The sequence below is a fragment of the Mustela erminea genome, chromosome 11, assembly GCF_009829155.1.
Source record: "Mustela erminea isolate mMusErm1 chromosome 11, mMusErm1.Pri, whole genome shotgun sequence".
NCBI lineage: Eukaryota > Metazoa > Chordata > Mammalia > Carnivora > Mustelidae > Mustela > Mustela erminea.
Genome location: NC_045624.1, coordinates 7,213,219 through 7,231,148, shown reverse-complemented (window position 1 = coordinate 7,231,148; position 17,930 = coordinate 7,213,219). Strand labels below are relative to the sequence as shown.

At 46.6% G+C, this 17,930-nt stretch overlaps 1 protein-coding gene across 1 annotated transcript in view; it reads left to right on the top strand.

Annotated features, from left to right (window-relative positions):
- Positions 1–17,930, top strand: part of CNTNAP2 (contactin associated protein 2) — a 1,944,007-nt gene that overhangs the window by 1,789,017 nt on the left and 137,060 nt on the right. Inside the window, exons 19-20 of the mRNA XM_032304549.1 lie at positions 6,096–6,332; positions 13,923–14,056. Of these exons, the coding sequence (XP_032160440.1) occupies positions 6,096–6,332; positions 13,923–14,056 (371 nt within the window). The remainder of the gene's footprint in view (positions 1–6,095; positions 6,333–13,922; positions 14,057–17,930) is intronic.

Here is a 17,930-nt window from a genome sequence, read left to right as displayed (position 1 = left end):
GATTTCTGTAACATGGGAATGATTTAAAGGCTACAGCAATTAAATAACCTGCTGGCCCCGGGCCACAGAGCTGGTTGGTGGCAAAGCCAGGACTAAACCCGCCTTTATATTCCTGCCCTCCACGTACACACATTCCTCCCTGACTCCGTGTGTCAGACGGAGCTTACTGGGACGGAGTCCTTCCCTCACTTACTCTTTCTAGAGTGTTCTAACCTGTTGACCACCATTTTTTTTTCCAGTAATGCTTATTAACACAATTTCAGGAGCACGTCCCAGGAAATTCTGGATGCAAACTATCTTCCCACTTGGGACTCAAGCAAAGTTGTTCGGTGCTATTGGCACTTAAACTCCCAAGCAAGGAGGCCCCCTGGCTCCGACACGGTCAAGTCCTAGATCTTGTAGCTTCTTCACATGTTTCAAGTCACATGCTCTACCCTTGTAGCTCATGGTCGGCACACGCCACTCAGACTTCAGAGAATTTTCTCCGGGATTTTCTCACCCTGGTGCAGATTCAGACACTTGAAGCTTATTACATAGAAACTGACCTGCAAGTAACCTGGCCTTTAGAGAGAATGTGGGGAAAGTGGTTACAAAAGATACGTATCCACCTGGGGAAACAGCACTAGTAAAGGTGGGAAACCATGCAGTAAAGGTGAACATTAACTCATCCAGGCCCAATGTTGTTAGTCCAAAACGATCAGAGTCCATGGAAGAAAACATGAAACAAACAGAATAAAAAATTCAGGAGGGAAATTCAAAGCAGCACACTTGGGGAGAAAAAGCAGATTTTGCCAGTGGAAAGCCAGGAGAGAAACTAGTTGTATTTCAGGAAAGCGGGACCTTGGGAATACAAGAGGAAACGAGTTAAAGCAGAGTTAGGCCTTGCAGATTACCCCAGAAGGAGCCGGGCCTAAGGCAGAATCAGGATATACACCGAGCGGGGTGGCCAAGGGGTCTAGGAGCAGAGCGTCATGACATTTGTTTAACTCTTTAGTTAGATGATTCATTAAAAAGCAGCCCGTGAGAATGGCCATTCTGGACAATGGAATTCAACCGTGGAAAAGCTTGAATGACCCTGAGGTTGGGGCCCAGGTCCATGTTTCCTTGTAGTACGGTGCCTGCTCCCCAGGAGTTCTTCCTGGGTTTTATAGAACTTCTCATAAAGGACAGAGCTTTCAGGGTCCAGGGTCCTGGGACAAGATAGAAGAGAGGTGTGGAAGGCAGGAAGGAATCAGCAAATACTAAAGCGTTTCTTTACAGCAGAAGAGAAAAGGCAAGTAGCCTTTAGTACGGGCTGAATGTGTCAGTCCCCCCAGATTCCTGTGCGGAAGCCGTAACCCCCAATGGGACAGTATTTAGACATGGGGCTTTTGGAGGTACCTCGGTTTAGATGAGGTCATGAGGGTGGGACGCCCATGCGGGGATTAGCGCCCTTCTAAGGGGAGGAAGAGACCAGAGATCTAGTTCTCTCTCTCTCTCTCTCCCTCCCTCCCTCTCTCTTGCTCGCTCTCTCTCTGCCATGGGAGCACAGAGCAAGAGCACGTCTGACTGCAAGCCAGCAGGAGAGCCCGCACCAGAAAAAGAATCAGCTGAGATGTCCATGTTAGACTTAGAGACTCCAGAACAGTGAAATAGACTCCCGTTGTTTGAGCCGCCCGCTTGCGGTCAGTGCATGTGGTTTGCTTGAAGGACCGGCTCAGTGACCGAGTGAGCTCACGTGCTGGAGGCAGTTCACACTGGCTGGGAGATCACCCGTGAACTTGTCCTCTCAACTCCGTATTAGTGATGTGTTGGCAGCTTGAATTCAGCCGTGGTAGGAGCATTTACACCAGGGGAACAGGCGAACACTCTTTGCTTACTTAAGATTCTTAGGAGAATCAGCTACTCCAGATTCCCCGGCATGCCGCGGCGTCAGCTAGATGCAAGACTTGTGGGAGCGGAGTTCCCTGGAATTCTCATGTTCAGAATCAACCTTAACTTCTCTTGTCGCTGTTTCTGTTTTAATGACTAGTACACAATGGCATTCTTCAGTTCTCTTTCGCGACCCGTCCAGAATTATTGTTCAGCTTTTGTGGACTCTCGTGGTAAATTACCGATCACTTAAAGCGTTGTTTTGATGGGGAAATACTTCCAAGTTTGCAAGTTACTGACTTTAAACTTTTGGAAAAGAGCCCATTTGTGGGCTAGGAGCTTTCAATTCTGGGTCCTTGTGGGGAAGTGAGAGAATTAAAAGACTCAGGATGATTTTTAAAATATAGGTTGCAAGATATAGCCTAAGCAAAAAAGGCAAAAAGAAATGGAATTATTGAGCGTGAGGAAGAAAAGATGAGGGGCAATTTAGTAACGGGGTGAGTACCAGCTGCTTGCCTTTCCACGTTAAACATCGGGGATTTGGTCAGACGAGGAGAAGAATATCTTTGTGGTATTATTCTGGGACGGGCAGTTTGTGGGTTTTATTTCAAATATTGGCAGACTTCTTTTCATCAATCAGAGGTCCATTTCAAGAATCAAGAAATGATTACGAGGTTGCTTGCCTGCCTCAAGGTTCCTGGCAAACTTACAATCCTGAACCTACAGATTTCGGACTGTAGGTCGAAATTTCGGGAAACATGATCTAATTCCACAGATCTCTTTTGTAATACATCTTAGAATAATGAGACTCCAAATTTATCATTTTTTTCTATCCAAAAAAAATGAATATCCTAAAACTTAAGCTATCTCGTCTTAGTATAAAACCTTGGTATAAAATGCTCAGTACATTAAGCATTCTCCATCACTCATTTTTGATCATCTGATGAGGGAAAGGACGTTGTTTGGGGCGAGTTAAATTAGTGTTCTTTTAGTTTTTCCTTCAGGGAGGATGGAGGGTTCCTTTCCTAAGTGATATTCCACACCCTGATTTGGCATTTCCTTAAAACCATCTGAAGCAGTGAAATGACGGCTATAAATCTGCCACTTGGAAACTGAGACGGTTCGCAGCACTCCCAGGCCCTGGTTTAACAGTTGGTTTATGACGCGGTTGCAGAATAACACTGTTAAGCGCGGTATTTTCCTTCCTCCAAAACCGACATGAATCCATAAAGCTTTTTAACGATGACTCTGAAATACACCACAAGTATTCTCTGTGGCATATTGTTCAGTTTATCTAAAATCCTTCGCTTTCTGAATTTCTCTTAACGATCTGCCCTAGAAGGAGGGTCACCCCTAGGGTTGAACGAGGCATCCTGTCTCAGCCTGACGGGCCCACTTGGCTCCCTGCCCCGCCAGCGGCGCTCCCCTGCCCCGGCGTTGGCTCCTGGGGTCTCGGTCTCCTGTGGGCACAAGCATCCTCTGGGGAGTCGGTTACGCGTGCTGATTCTCGAGACCCTCTGAGTCAGACCCTCGGAGCCAAATTCTGGAGCTAGGCCTGGGGACCAGCATTCTGACAGAGAAGTGTCATCGGGGACTCGGGCGGGCCCACGTTCTGGAAGGGCGGTGACTGGGGAGAGTCTGGCTCAGGGAAGCCCAGGTTCCGGCTGGCGATACGGGCATCTGTAGCTCGGTGCCCGGCACCTGCAGCTTTCCCTGCTTCCTCGACCTCAGCAGCCCAGAATCCCGCCCTCCACACAGGAGCTTCGTGCCTCGATCTTGAGTTTCAAGTGCCCTATCTTGTCCTCTACCTTGTCCCTTTCTGTCTGCCTCTGGCTGTGTGAACTCTGGCCTTGATCTGGAGCCCTCTCTCCAGGCACCAGGTCCATCTCTTATCCCCTGCATGGCCCAAACAGTTTCTCAGATAGTGACCCCCTCATCCTCCCGGAGAACCTCTCTGTGGCAAAGGGGTGTCCGCGGCAGGTGACCGGCCCTGTCTGCTCTCTTTGATTGCCCCCGGCGCAGCCCCTACCATCCGTCACAGCCGCTCAGAGAACGTCACAGAATATGTCCGTCTGTCCCACCAGGCTCTGAGCAGCTGAGGGCAGGGATCACCTCTTTTTAGGTACTGTTTCCCCGACGCCCAACCTCAAGTGTAGTCGGGCACTCAAGAGTCTTGCCCATATAACTGATGTTGTAAGAAGACTGCATGCCAAGGCTTCATGCCTCTGGTCACACTGTCCCAGCTCCAAGTGTTGTCACGTGCTTCTCTCTCAACTCCCAAGCTGGCCTTCCCTTCCGCCTTTACAAAGCTACTGCCTCTGGCTCTTTGGGTCCCAGGTTCCATGCCTTTTCCCCCCAGACTTCCTTGGCCGGTACCCTTCATGTTCCAGAGCCCCTGTATTATGTGGTCCTGCACCCACCAAAGTACTTCCGGTGATGCCTGGTGATCTGAATCCCCTAGATCAAGGGCTTCCTGGGAGCAGCGATGGTAACTTCAGGGCCCAGCGGAGTGCCTGGCGTCCCGAGGGGACTTGGCAGGTGTTTGCTGAAAGCCTGGGAAAGCCAAATCAGGACCCTCCAGGCACTAAGACGGGGTTCTTATCACATGACCTGCTGCGTAAGCCTCCATGACACTCACCAGAAGGATTTCAGATTGTGGATGTGTCCTCTCCCATGCCCACGGCTGGACAGGACGACCCCAAGGTGGCAGCGACCGTATTATATACGTCTGACATCCCAGTGAGTCGGTCAGTGACCCGTGTGGGCTGCGTATTGTTCAATCCTGGGCTTCCCATCAGGGGCACTGTCAGCGTTTGAGCAAGATAGTTCTGAATTCTGTAAGACTCACACACTGCCGGCTGGTTAATAGGTTAGCAGGTCGGTTAGCGGGTTAACACAGCCCAGATCCACCCACCGGTGCCTGACTCCCTGATTCACTATGCTGTGCCCACTCTGGTGGGTTTTACAGGCAGTGAAGTTTGAGAACTCCTTCCAGAAGAGCACCAAAGAGGACAGGGGAACCGTAACTGGGAGACCAAACAAAGCTTGTTAGGAATCTCAGCCTTTCGTCCTGACGTAGGAAATGATTTGGGAACTCTGAGGAGCACGCAATGGGAGAATCAGCGGAGGAGCCTGTTAGCGGGGCGCTGGAGGGCTCAGTCCGCTGGACGGCTGCCTTCAGCTCAGGTCATGATCCTGGGGTCCTGGGGTAGAGCCCCGAATTGGGCTCCCTGCTTAGTAGAGTCTGCTTCTCCCTCTGCCCCTCCACCCACTGATGTGCTCGCTGCTTCTCTCTCTCAAAAGTAAATAAATAAAATCTTTGAAAAAAGGGGGGGCGGGTGTCCAGGTGGCTCAGTCGTTAAGCGTCTGCCTACAGCTCAGGTCATGATCCCAAGGTCCTAGGATTGAGCCCTGAATTGGACTCCCTGCTCAGCCCTCCACCCTCCCACCACTCATGTGTGCGCATGCATGTTCTCTCTCCTCTCTCAAAAATAAACTCACTCTTAAAAATAAAAAGGAATCAATTAGCAATGATTAGGCCATTGACAGAGACCAATGAAGGGTTAGTGACTGTCCTTGTGATTTAATAATAATAATAGATACGATTTACTTTGTGTTGATCATTTCACATGATCTTTTATTGTCTCCCATTCACCTATAAAATACTGAGGCCTAAAGCAGTTGGTTAAGTAACTTCCCATAAAGCCACACAGTAATTAATTAATGGTCATATTTGAGCCCAGTTCTCTCAAACTTCACGACTTACGATTTTAAGCTTCCTGGGACCTCCTCAGGGACTGGTTGAGGGCTCTCCTGGGCAAACATCCAGAACTCCTCCAGTCTCAAAGAGGAAGCCCGTAAGCTCCTTAAATTGGTGTTCATGTTAAACCATTGCCTTTTCAGGGTGTTTCTTCAACCTAAATCAGTCATTTGGCCTAAGCCCTATACATGAAAATTCTTTCTGGTATGATTCAGTTTCTTCATTTTTATTAATATATATATATATCTTTTTTAAATTTACAGATCTGCGTGCTCTATTACATGCTACTTCCTTTTGGGGGTTGAGGGGGATAGTTGGTCCCTGTTGATGAAATCAGGCCCGACTCTGTGGACAGTAGCCTCATCCGATCCCGTCCTGGAGGCAGGGCCTGCCTTCCGTGAACAGCAAGCTTGAAGCGTGGTCAGTATCAGCACCCAGTTTCCCCCTCATTTGTCAATTTCCTCCACCTGTCTTGTTTCAACAGATGTTGGCGCATTTTTTGAAGAGGGGATGTGGCTACGGTATAACTTCCAGGCATCGGGGGTCAGCGGCAAAGAATCGGGCGTCAGGTCAGACAGCTCCCCTGATCAGCAGAGCACCCCTGCCGACCTGGCACACGAGGGGATCCGCTTCAGCTTCAGTACCTCCAAGGCGCCCTGCATTCTCCTCTACGTGAGCTCCTTCACGACAGACTTCTTGGCAGTGCTCATCAAACCCGCCGGTGAGGACAAGCATGCCTAGCCTCTGCTAATATTTAATGTTGGGTGAACAGAATGTTCTAGAAAGTCTGGTTGCTCTGGTCTTGTCCTTTATTCTCTGCAGGACGCTGAGTGAGTCATCCAATGTCTTTGAACCTCATTTCCCTATGTGAGAGCCAGGAAGGCAGCTTGTCAGTGTCACAGTAGTGATGTCGCTAAGCCATGTCAGGTTCTTTATGGGAAGCATATTACATGAATATGAGGTCGTTCCGTATGTATGATGATGATTTTTTGTTCCTGTCAAGTGAAGACATGCACTGCTGTCCTAAATAGAGATGAGCTCTGAAGTAGTAAAATTAATTTAATATAAATCAATGAGGTATCCTAATGTATGATAACGTATCAGAAGGTTCCTTCAGAACATATGTAGCTTTCCATAGAAATGGAAAACCAGAGATGTTTTCATTCCTAAACCCTCTCAGAATGTTACATGCATAAAATACATCCCTGGCATAAGGCTGGGTTAAAGCAGAAGTGTATTTACCACCTTGATTTGTAAATATGCATGGAGCCCAAGAGGGTCAGAGTGAGACTAAAACTGGCATCTTGTGAGAATAGCCAAATGCGCTCAAGGCCTTTCAGAGAAGGCTGAGCAGTTCTGGAACACAGGAGCATGCCCAACACCGAGGGGCCATTCTTCTCAGAAAACCTGAATCCTGAGACACTTAAAAATTCTTGGGGTGCCTGGGTGGCTCCGTTGGTTAAGCAGCTGCCTTTGGCTCACGTCATGATCCCAGGGTCCTGGGATCGAGCCCCACGTCAGGCTTTCTGCTCATCAGAGCAGATAAGAATATTGTGGGTTGATCAGGAAGAGAATCTCTCTCATTCATTTCCCAGAGCGATGACATGGGCTGAGGAGATGGAGATGCTTGTCTCATTGCCCACACCTCCTGGCTCTGCACGGAGTATTCCAAAGTCTTAGCTTCGTAAAGATCAGGATTCTCTTCCATGGGAGCAAAAATTATTATTACAGATCCAGGCCAGCTTGAGTTTGAAAACATAGTAAATTCTTCAGTTTCTCTGGTCAATTCATTGTTGGTTTAAAAGATTGGGGGCGGGGGGTATTTCCTAAGATTTTCCTTTTCAGAAATTATTCCTAAAGAAATAAGCCAAAAACCAGACAAAGAGGCAGCATCAGAATGTTCGTCTTAGTGTTATTTATAAAAATAAGCATTAGGAAGGACCTACAAAAGTTCAACTATAGTAAAATGGTTAGTTAAAGAGGGAGTCACCATTTTAAGGAATACTATGTATTCATTAAGAATAATACTTAATGTGGAGCAATGGAGAAAAAAGTATGGAGAAAAAAAAATTATGTACTACAATGTTAAACCAAAAAAAAAAAAGAAGAAGAAGAAGAAGAAAGGAAGAAAAAAGGCAAGATAGAGCCTTGACTATCCAGTATTGGCTTAGATCTGTGAAAAATAAAGATGGAAAACAGAAAGCGATAATATGAGCACAAAGTAGTTCTTTATGGTGGATTTGCTTCTCCTGAATAATATTCTTTTATAAATTTCAAATGCTCACAATGAGCAAGCATCGCTGTTGTAATCAGAAAAGATACTACTACTCCTTAAGTCACTGCCGCATCAAACCCAGTCCCCAGCTGTAGCGGGAACTCACCTTCCCATAAGCTACCCCCGTCCCCAAGAGCACTCATGCTGGTGTCTCGGGGCGTTCACCGTGTGCAAGGGTTTTGAGTAATCAGTTCATATTGGTGCTATCATTTAATGATGCCCGAAGGTGGGCTGTGTTGCACACACATGAATTCCTACAAGCCACACAGCCACGAGGTAGATAGCATTCTTTACTCCCTGTCAACAGATGATAAAACTGGGGAGTACGGAGAAGTTAAGTGACTTGCACACTGAGCTTGTGAAGGTGAAACCAGGATTCCTAAGCTCAGGTGTCTGATTCCAGGCCCCGAGACTCCTCTGCTCTCTCCATATGGCAGAGATCTCTAAGCACACTCCCAGCGTGTTTGGAAAGCAGGACCAGTCAGTTTCTTGAACTTTGCAAGGCCATCTTCAAACAGCTGATGAAAATGTGGTTTTGTTCACACTTCAAAGACTGCATTTTTTTTTATTAATTAGCATTTTAAAATTAGAAAAATGTGAAGAATTCATTCAGGAAAAAAATATCAATAAGTTCTATGCCAAAATATCAGAAAAAAAATTAAAAACCAGAAAGTCTTCACTAAATGTCCCAGCATCCCTCATACTTAACATATCGAAAGTCGTAGCACCATCACGGTTCCCCCAAGATGGGCCCCTCCCCAGACCTCAGCTTCTGCCAGGGCTACCCCCTCCAGACCCCCAATTCCCAAGTGTGCTGTCATTCACAAATGTGCCACCCTTCCCCTTTGGGGGGCCACCCAGGCACACAAGGGCTGCCAAGTCTAGTCACACTGTGTCCCTCAGGAGTATCTCTCTCTTTCCTTCCCCACTGCTGGTCTCCTTACAAATGTCTTCCAGCTTCATTCCTGCCATGGCACATACAGGTTATTACATGTGAAACGGCACTTGAGTAAATGGACAAGGCCACTTGTGTTCAGGAGGCCCCCAACCTGGTGACTCCAGCAGCCCAGCCCACTGAGGGTCTGCCGAGGTCTGAGGGGCGCCCAGCTCCTAGAATAGCATTAGCCCATCCGTGGAACAGCAGTGCACCTCACACCCAACCCTCTCCCTTCTTCTGGCCCCTCCCTGCTCGCTCTTACCCAGCACAGCCTCCACTAAGCCGTGTCCCTCATCATGCCTCCAGTAGGGCTCTCCTCCTCACAGGAAGGGCAGAAGACATCCCAAACCCCACATCCTGCCTGTGGCTCCGGAGTGAGGCCTCCCAAGGGGAGAGCTCCGAGTGTAGAACCGGAAAGTCTGGGTTTGAATCTGCTTCTGCCTTGTGCAAAGGTGTGTGACCGTGACCGTGGGCAGTTAGCCCTTCCGTGCCCAGGGCTCCCTTGTGTGAAATAGCGCCTCCCTCGTGGGGGTATTGTGAAAATGGCACGAGTCAGTAAGGGGAAAGCAGGACCCTGCACGGGTGCAGTCTGTCATCCAGGGAGGTGTCACAGACACTACGTAAGCATCAGCCGTTACTACCAGCCCCGGCCCACAGATTTAATCCACATCCTGCCACGTATTCAGTGCCACCCAGCCCTGCTCTTCCTCATTCTCCCCCAAGCTCACGTGACACCGTGCCCCTGCCCACCACCGTGCTCTGGTACCCGGACTTGCTGCATCTGCCTCTGGGCGCTAACACCTGCCTTTCATTCCGGAGCCAGGTCGGTCTCCCCTCCTTTCAGTGACTTCTCCTTACTTTAGACTCCCATTCTGCTCACTTTCCATGGCATTTGTTTGGCATTTTCTGTACTGTTGTCTGTCCTTGTTATAAATACTCGCTGTCTTCCCAGGGAGATGAGAAGCCCCCAGCACTACATTTCCTGCCTACGATAGGTGCCCCGTAAGTGTTTGCTGATGATAATGATGATGGCCAGGAGAGAATAAATCTGTTAAGCCCATTATTTGCTGTAGCCAATAAAAGAGCCGTCCCTTATAACCGCTTTAATTCACTTGGGAGATGAACGTGAGATGCAGGAAGTGAAGTATTTTTCCATTTTAATAATATTTTATATTAATGGAAAATATTAATATTCTCCCACCGCCATTTAGTGGTTCTCTGGTACTATTATTTGAAAGGAATAAATATATCATTTAAATTTTATTATTCAAGAAAATTGCCATTACTGTTTATGGAGATCCACTACATATAAATTTAACGTTCCAACTCGTCTGTTTTCTCAAAGCAAATCATTGCAGTTGCCATTAAGTGAGGCAGTAACAGAAATTTTAAATCATATTTACAAAGAAAGAAAGCCAGAAAAGAGAAAAAATAATGAAAACAGCTTAATACTGATTTTAATGAGCTGGGGAACGTAATGGGAACAATGACAAAGAAAATAGGGCAGAAAATGTCTGGTTTTTTGCATGATTATTATTTCCTCCGACCTCTAGTCCTCAAAGGTGGGGCCTGGTCTTTCTTTTCTTTGTATCCCCAGGGCCAGACACAGGGTTTGGAGATGGTCCTGGGTCTTAGAGAGGGACTCCGCACTGATGCCAGCCAGACAGCCCACGTTCAGGCCTTGAAAAATTGGATTCAACGGTGCTTTTCATGAGCACTGAATAAATATCTTCTGAAGAAATGAGTAAATAAATGATGAATGAATACAGCTGTATATTAAAGAAAACTGGCTGTGATTATATGCAGTCCAAGCACAAGAAGGAGAAGGAGGGAATAAAAACTCAACAGTCAACTTGTTCTTCTGCACATAGCCATGCAACCGTTTAATCACCTCCTGTTCAGTCCCAAACAATAGATTGTTTTTAATACTATTAGGGTAAAGGGAAAAAATAAGGTAAAATACCAAGGAGTAGGGAAAGAGACATCTCAGAAAAGGGGAGCAGGGTATTCAAAGGTCCTGGGGTAGAAAGAAGAATTGTATTTTCTAGGGTATAACATAAGTCCAAGGTAGCTTGAATGTAAAAAGTGAGAGAGTAAATGGCATCATTTAAAATAACATAACACGCAGAACTCAAATCAGACAAGGCACCATACATTACATTAAGAATGTATGTGTTCATCATATGAACAGAAGAAGGCTTTGAAGAGTTTCTAGTGACCCAGTGGCATCATCAATTATGCATTTTGAAAAAATCTCTCTGCAAGAAAAAAAGCACAGAAGCAGGGAGACCGTCACTCATTCATTCAATAGACATGTTTATTCAGCAGCTACTAAGTATCAGGCATTATTCTAGAAACTGGAAATAAAGTACAGAGAATATAAACAAAATTTACTACTCTCATGGGGAAAAAATAAGGCAGAAAAGGGAGGACCTGGCTAAGGGGAAAGAGTGGGTAAATTCTTCTTTTAATGAGGAAGTCACAGAAATAATCACTGAGAAGATATTTAAGCAAAGATCTAAAGCGGGTAAAAAGTCCACCATGCAGAATACTGGGGACTGAGCATCCTAGACAGAAGAGCCAGCCAGTGCAAAGGTCCTGAGGCAGGAACATGCTGGCTTCTGAGGAAACAACAAGGAGGCTAAAGAAGACTGATGAGGAGTTAGCAAGGAGGAGAATAAGAGATTATGTCAGAGATAATAGGGCAAGCTCATATAGGGCCTGGTGAGCTATTAGGCAGACTATGATTTTTACTCTGGTTGAGATAGGAAGCCATGGAGGGTTCTGAGCAGAGGATCGTTCTGCCCTCTGAGAAGGGTGTGGGTATGTGGGGGCAGAGGCTGGGGTGGGGTAGGGATGTGGGAGAAGGGCAGAAGCAAAGAGGTTTGTTAGTATGGCGGGGAGTCCAGTAATCCAGGCAAACGATGGTGGTGGCTAGGTCTGGGGGTAGAAATGGAGGGGATGAGAAGACATGTGTCCGGGTATATTTGAAAGAGCCAAAGAGAGCTGCTGACAGATCGTATGTGTAATGTAGGAGGAAGAGGGGAGGCAAGGCTTTTGCCAGGAATAGCCTGAAGGTTGAAGTAGCCATTAAGCGAAATGTGGAAAATTGAGATGGAATAGTTTTGGGGGGAAAGGTCAAGAGTTTGTTTTTCGCATATGATGTGTTTAAGTGCCGGTAAGACCTCTCTTTGACTGGGCTTGGTAGTGAAGACGAGCAGAGAAAGGGGAGATTCAGCTAACGATGAAATGAGGCCAAGAGGAGACATTGTTAAGGAGAAACAGATTCGGATCAGGTGGTCCAGGCAAAGAGGACGCACGTGAGGCTCAGGTGGTGGCGGTCCAGTCCCTGAAAACACGTGGTCAGTACCAAGGCGCCAAGACAAGCCAGCTCCGGCCAGAGCTGCATCCGCCAGGAGGAGGGCTCCCCTAGGGTCCACCCAGGGCACCCCGGGTGCCAAGGGATGCCAGTGCTTCGATGGAGATTAAGGAGAGAGTTCAGACACACCGAGGAGGTGAAAATCAGCAGCGCTTGACCGAAAGCTATAAATAAACAAATAAAAATGAAAAACTAAGGTAAAACTCAGAGAAACAGGGAAGGTTTGTCAAATTTGCTCAGAAAGCAAAATTAGGAAATACTGTTAAATTATTATTGAACTGATGTACACTGCTTCCTCACTAAGGGAGGGCAGTGTTTAGAAACTGTTGCTTTTATTTGTGTATATATGGATACATATGGACATGATCAATTTCTGGGAAAAGACGCTGCCAAATATTTAGCGTAGTTATCTCTCGGTGGTGGGATTTCCGATGACCGATGTTTCTTTCTTTCTTTCTTTCTTTCTTTCTTTCTTTCTTTCTTTCTCTTTCTTTCTTTTTCTTCTGTTTACTTTCTAAGTTTTAATTATCATGTTTTATTTCACAACTTAAAAATCAGAATATCCGGGGCGCCTGGGTGGCTCAGTGGGTTAAGCCTCTGCCTTCAGCTCAGGTCATGGTCTTGGGGTCCTGGGATCAAGTCACGCAGCGAGGTCTCTGCTCAGTGGAAGCCTGCTCACCGCCCCCACCCCACCGCCTGCCGCCTGCCTTTCTGCCTATTTGTGCTCTCTGTGTCAAATAAATAAATAAATTTTTTTTTTTTTTTAATCAGGATATCCATTCTGTCCCTCAAGACAGAAAATGAAAGAGGCAACAAAAACCCTGTGAGATGATTTAGTGGGTCAAACTCTTGCTAGGTTGCTGGCTTCGTCTTTAAGCTATGGGATGTCGAAACTATTAATATGAAGATTGTAATCTGAGTTAAAAATGAGATAAAAAATTGATGTCTTTAAAAATCATAAATAAGAAATACAAGTTATGTTTGCTGTGCAGATTAATTAACAACAGGATCTAGAATATTATATCAGTCTTACTGAATATTTTCTGTCGTTACTGGGGAGAAGCAAGATGGAGAGGAAAAACAGAATAATTTGTTGAGGCCAAGTCAGCTGGAACGGAGGGGCAGTGAGGACTCAGGGGCCCAGGAAGCCCATCTTTCTTTGATTTGCATTCGGACTGATGCAATCTCTAACCTAGAATAAAATTTGTCGCTTCATTTTCTTGGTCTCAGTGAAGCCTCCCCAAATTCCCATGTATTTATCTTTTGTAAATTATGTTTATTTTTAATATTGTATGCTCATGATTCTTTTATATGCCGAATGTCACACTTTGCTGATGGTGTGAGACCATCCCTACATCCAGTAGGAAATTTTTTATTTCCTACGGCATTTTGTCCGTCTGCAGGCGTCCCCACAGTCCTACATTGTATGGGTTCTCCTCCTTCCCAGGCCAGAGTCCCAGCTTGGATCATCTGCCACTTCAGCTTGGAGATGATGGTCTTGGGTAGCTCACTGTTGGTAGACTGTAAACCCCTGTGGGCCCAGTGCTCTTAACCCTTCTGGTTCAGCATGCCATTGAATTAGCGAGCCAGAATTCAGAGCAGCCGGAGTATTGGCAGACAGCAAGGGGGGCAAGCCTGAGCATCCGGGGGGCAAGCCTGAGCATCCAGTGAAACCTGGAGCGAAGAAATGACAAGAATTTCTTTTCTTTTCCTTCTATAGGAAGCTTGCAGATTCGGTACAACCTGGGCGGCACCAGGGAGCCCTACAACATTGATGTAGATCATAGGAACATGGCCAACGGACAACCCCACAGCGTTAACATCACCCGGCACGAGAGGACCATATTTCTCAAGGTATACCTACTGTACGCTCACCGAGTGGATGTGATACTGTATTACAGTCTCTATCCTCTCTTGTACTTGGGCGCTGGCTTTGTTTTGGGGGCTTCAGTGTAAGATGCCTATTACACTTTCTCCTACAGAGTCCTAACCAGGGAAGTAGAACCATGTATCGATACTAAAGGAAAGACAATGACAGAGTTAACAGTGAGGACATTTCTCAGGGAGAGGGTGGGATAAATGTTTGCTATGTGTATTCCTTGCATCTCGCTGCTTTTAGACTCACACATCTACCAGCCTCCTGTTTTTATCTATCACACCATCTTTTTTCTCCATGCTCTCAGATGTCTGAAGCTTATCATGTTTCCCAGCAAAGGTTATTTTGGTTTATCTGACCTACTTCTGCTACTCCAACACAATATGAATAACTATTTTTTTTTTCTCTGCGGATGCTTTGCCCGAAAAATTCTCAAAACACAGACCTTCCCCAGAATCTCAGACTCTGGTTGTAGGCTTTCAGCACACAAAGGGATGGTTTTATTATGACAGTCCAGTTTTATTTCAGGTTCATTGATTGTCTCTACCCCCACCACCGATTTTCACAATGAAGAAACCAGCCTGGGAGGCACCATGAATAAAACATAGCATGAGGAAGTCTCCCTGGGAACGAAGCCAAAAGATCAAGGATGGGAACTGTCACTGCATTCTCTAGAAGGAGTTCAAAATAGATACCTGTCAGGGAAAAGAACAGCAGGGGGATACTGTTTTGTCAGAGAGTGGAGTGCCATTTGGAAGGGGTTCAGCACAGTCAGACCTCATTCGGATTCGGCTGGCTGCTGTGGCAAGTTCGGATTGCAAAGAAAGGGCCCAAGTCCTGTCTGTGTTTCAGCAGCATTGGACGTCAAACTCATAACTTGATACGGAGTTTACGCTTGGCCTTTAGCAGGAAACGCGAGAGGGTATTTTAAGGACAGGTCTCTCCTAGGAAATTGACAACGTGCAGTTACAGTTTCTCGTGCAATCAATCAAATGGGTGTAAAGAAGATTGCTCCGCAGTGGTGGGCAGGGTCCCTGAGCCCAGCGCGGTGCCTGGCTCATCTGGGAAGCTGCAGATCATGTCCTGGGCAAAAGCAAGTCCATCTTGAACCGTAACGCCAGGTTTATTCCGAAAAGCCAGCAAGACCAGGAGGGGTACACTTTATATCATTATAGGATTAGGATGGTTTTGTACCATTTTTTCATTATGTGTATTGGCTTTTAATTAGAAACATTCCCTCATTTTAACCCATGCCATCTGTCACTTCTTTTCAAGTGACGTCTCTTGCTATTGCGGTATTACGGAATAATGTTAGAAGTTAAAAAGAGGGGTGCCTGGGTGGCTCAGTCGGTTAAGCCTCTGCCTTCGGCTTTGGTCATGATCCCAGGGTCCTGGGATCGAGCCCTGCATCGGGCTCCCTGTTCAGCAGGGAGCCTGCTTCTCCCTCGCCCACTCCCCCAGCTTGTGTTCCGTCTCTGAGGGAAGCCACGGCCACAGGGGAGGACCGGGCGAGTGGGAGGGGGGACCAGAGCTAATAGAGCCATTTCTGGGTATATTTCCCAAAATGAGGTCCAGAGGAAAGACAGGTAAGGCAGCCCCCTCCTGGCACCTTCGGCCAACTGGGGATTCTTCAGAACTAGCAAGCTACCCTTTTTTGTTTTTGTTTTTGTTTTTAAGATTTTATCTATTTATTTGGGAGAGGGAGAAAGTGAGCACAAGCAGGGGAAGGACCAGAGGGAGAGGGAAAAGCAGACTCCCGCTGAGCAGGGAACCCCCTGAGATGGGGCTTCATCCCAGGACCCTGGGATCATGACCTGAGCCAAAGGCAGGTGCATAACCGACTGAGCCACCCAGGTGTCTCCTAACCAGCAACCCTTTAAGAACAAATATGAGCCTAATCAGAGCTGCTACCTGCCACAGAATTAGAGATTGCCCTGAAGACAGGGAGAGGGGGAGGGATTGGGAGGGGGATAGGCTGTTTTAGGAACTTGGGGCTTTTGAGGCATGGAAAGCCAGAGAAGTCTAGAGAGCAGGAGACTGAGGGCTGGGGGTGGGGCAGGGGGAGTCCGGTTCTACTGCTCAGAGTTCTTGTTGTTGCAAGTGACTGAAAACCAATTCGGAACTCATTTGTAGGGAGAATTCCTAGTGTAGGTCATGGAATTTAAGAAAGGGCCAACTAATATTCTGGAAGAAAATCCAGGGGACCTGGCGGACTACAATGAAGACTAGAAGCTCCCGCCCCTCCCTCTTCCGTGCCTTGATCCCTCTATTATCTCTGCTTGACAGCCCCTCTATGAGGACGGGGCCAGTACCTCCTCCTGCAGGCTCCCTCTGTTACATATGGTAGAAGGCAAACACGGGAGCACGGGCCAGACTCACGTCTCAGTTCTGCTACCAGAAGGTGTCTCGGTTCTCATTTCAAAACCTCAGGGAAGGTCTGTGATTGGTCTGGCTTGTGCTGTGTGTTGATCTGTTGGAAGGAGGGACAGTGATGCTGGGCAGCCCCAGTGAGATGCTTGGGGGTGAGGGGGGGAACTGGGGAGAATCCTCCAAAAGAATAAGAATGTGGTTCCAGAAAAAAAGACTCGAGAGGGGTGAAAATGGGCTGTGCCATGCTTTGAGGTTACGAACAGCATAGAGTCGGGAAGAACCCCGAAATCATGGATGGAATTCTGCCACAGGAATTACACCAAGTAATTGTAGGTGTACAATTACACCTACAATTGTAGGTGGAGGGTCCTGCCCTCTGTCCTTCTGTCGTATAGAGCAATGCAATTGCACTGAAATTTCTGGATGTGTTTAGAAAGCCAGATGCCTCAACCCACTTGAATTCAGCCAGAAAAGACCTCATGGCTGCTGGGGCGCCGGTGTTTCTCGGCCTCTCCACCCCAGCTCAGATAGAAAATAAAGAAAATAAAGCTAGGATGATGGCAGAAGAAAAGATATGGAAAAGCAGGTCAGGAGACTCCCTGCCCTGCTTTCTTTCTGGTGGGAAGGCCTTGTGGAGAATGCAGGTAAATCTGAAGGTACCTTTAGAACACTAGAAACTGACCTTTTTTTCTGGAAGCCATCTACAAATTCATCTTAAGAACTTCTACAACTTCAAGAATGTGTGGGAGAGATAACAGGAAAATGTTCATCTTCATTATTTCTGTGTGGAGGGATTATAAATGGCTTGTTTTCCTCTAGAGTTTTCTGTATTTTCTCATTTTCTCTTATAAGTGTGCGTGGCAATTTCTGAGGGGGCACATGTTGCATTTTTATAATCAAACAAAAATAGGAAACATACAGATATCTTCCATCCATTCTGAGAGCCCCCAACTGTATAACAAAATATAATGACAAAGATATTCAGATAATTTCAAATTAAAATGCACTTCTAATCAAAGAACAAAAATAAGGCAAATTCAACCCTGAATATAAAATGCTGTGGAATGATGCCTCTGGAATTAAGGTGAAATTTTACACATTTATATATACATGCACAAATAGCACATCATCCCAACAATGTTTATCAGTGTTTACGGTGTTTTTAAAAGAAGGTTTACTTCCCTAGCTGGGCTTGGCTAAAGCTAACATTAAATTAATTTGCATTCCCTGAGCACATACTGTCTGAAACGGTGCTGAGCCCTTGAGGGAAATTGACCTTGGATGAAACATTTGCTGCCAAAACACCAAGTGCCCAATCTCCACATAGATAATGAGGAGCTGACTCCAGGAGTCATCAGACACCGGCGCGAGCCAGAGCCCATGACCACCCTCGAGTGGCGTCATTTATGAAAACTCACAGTTGCACCAGGGATCATAGCTGAAGGCTTCCCGCCGGTCGAGATGTAAGACAAACCCTGGGCG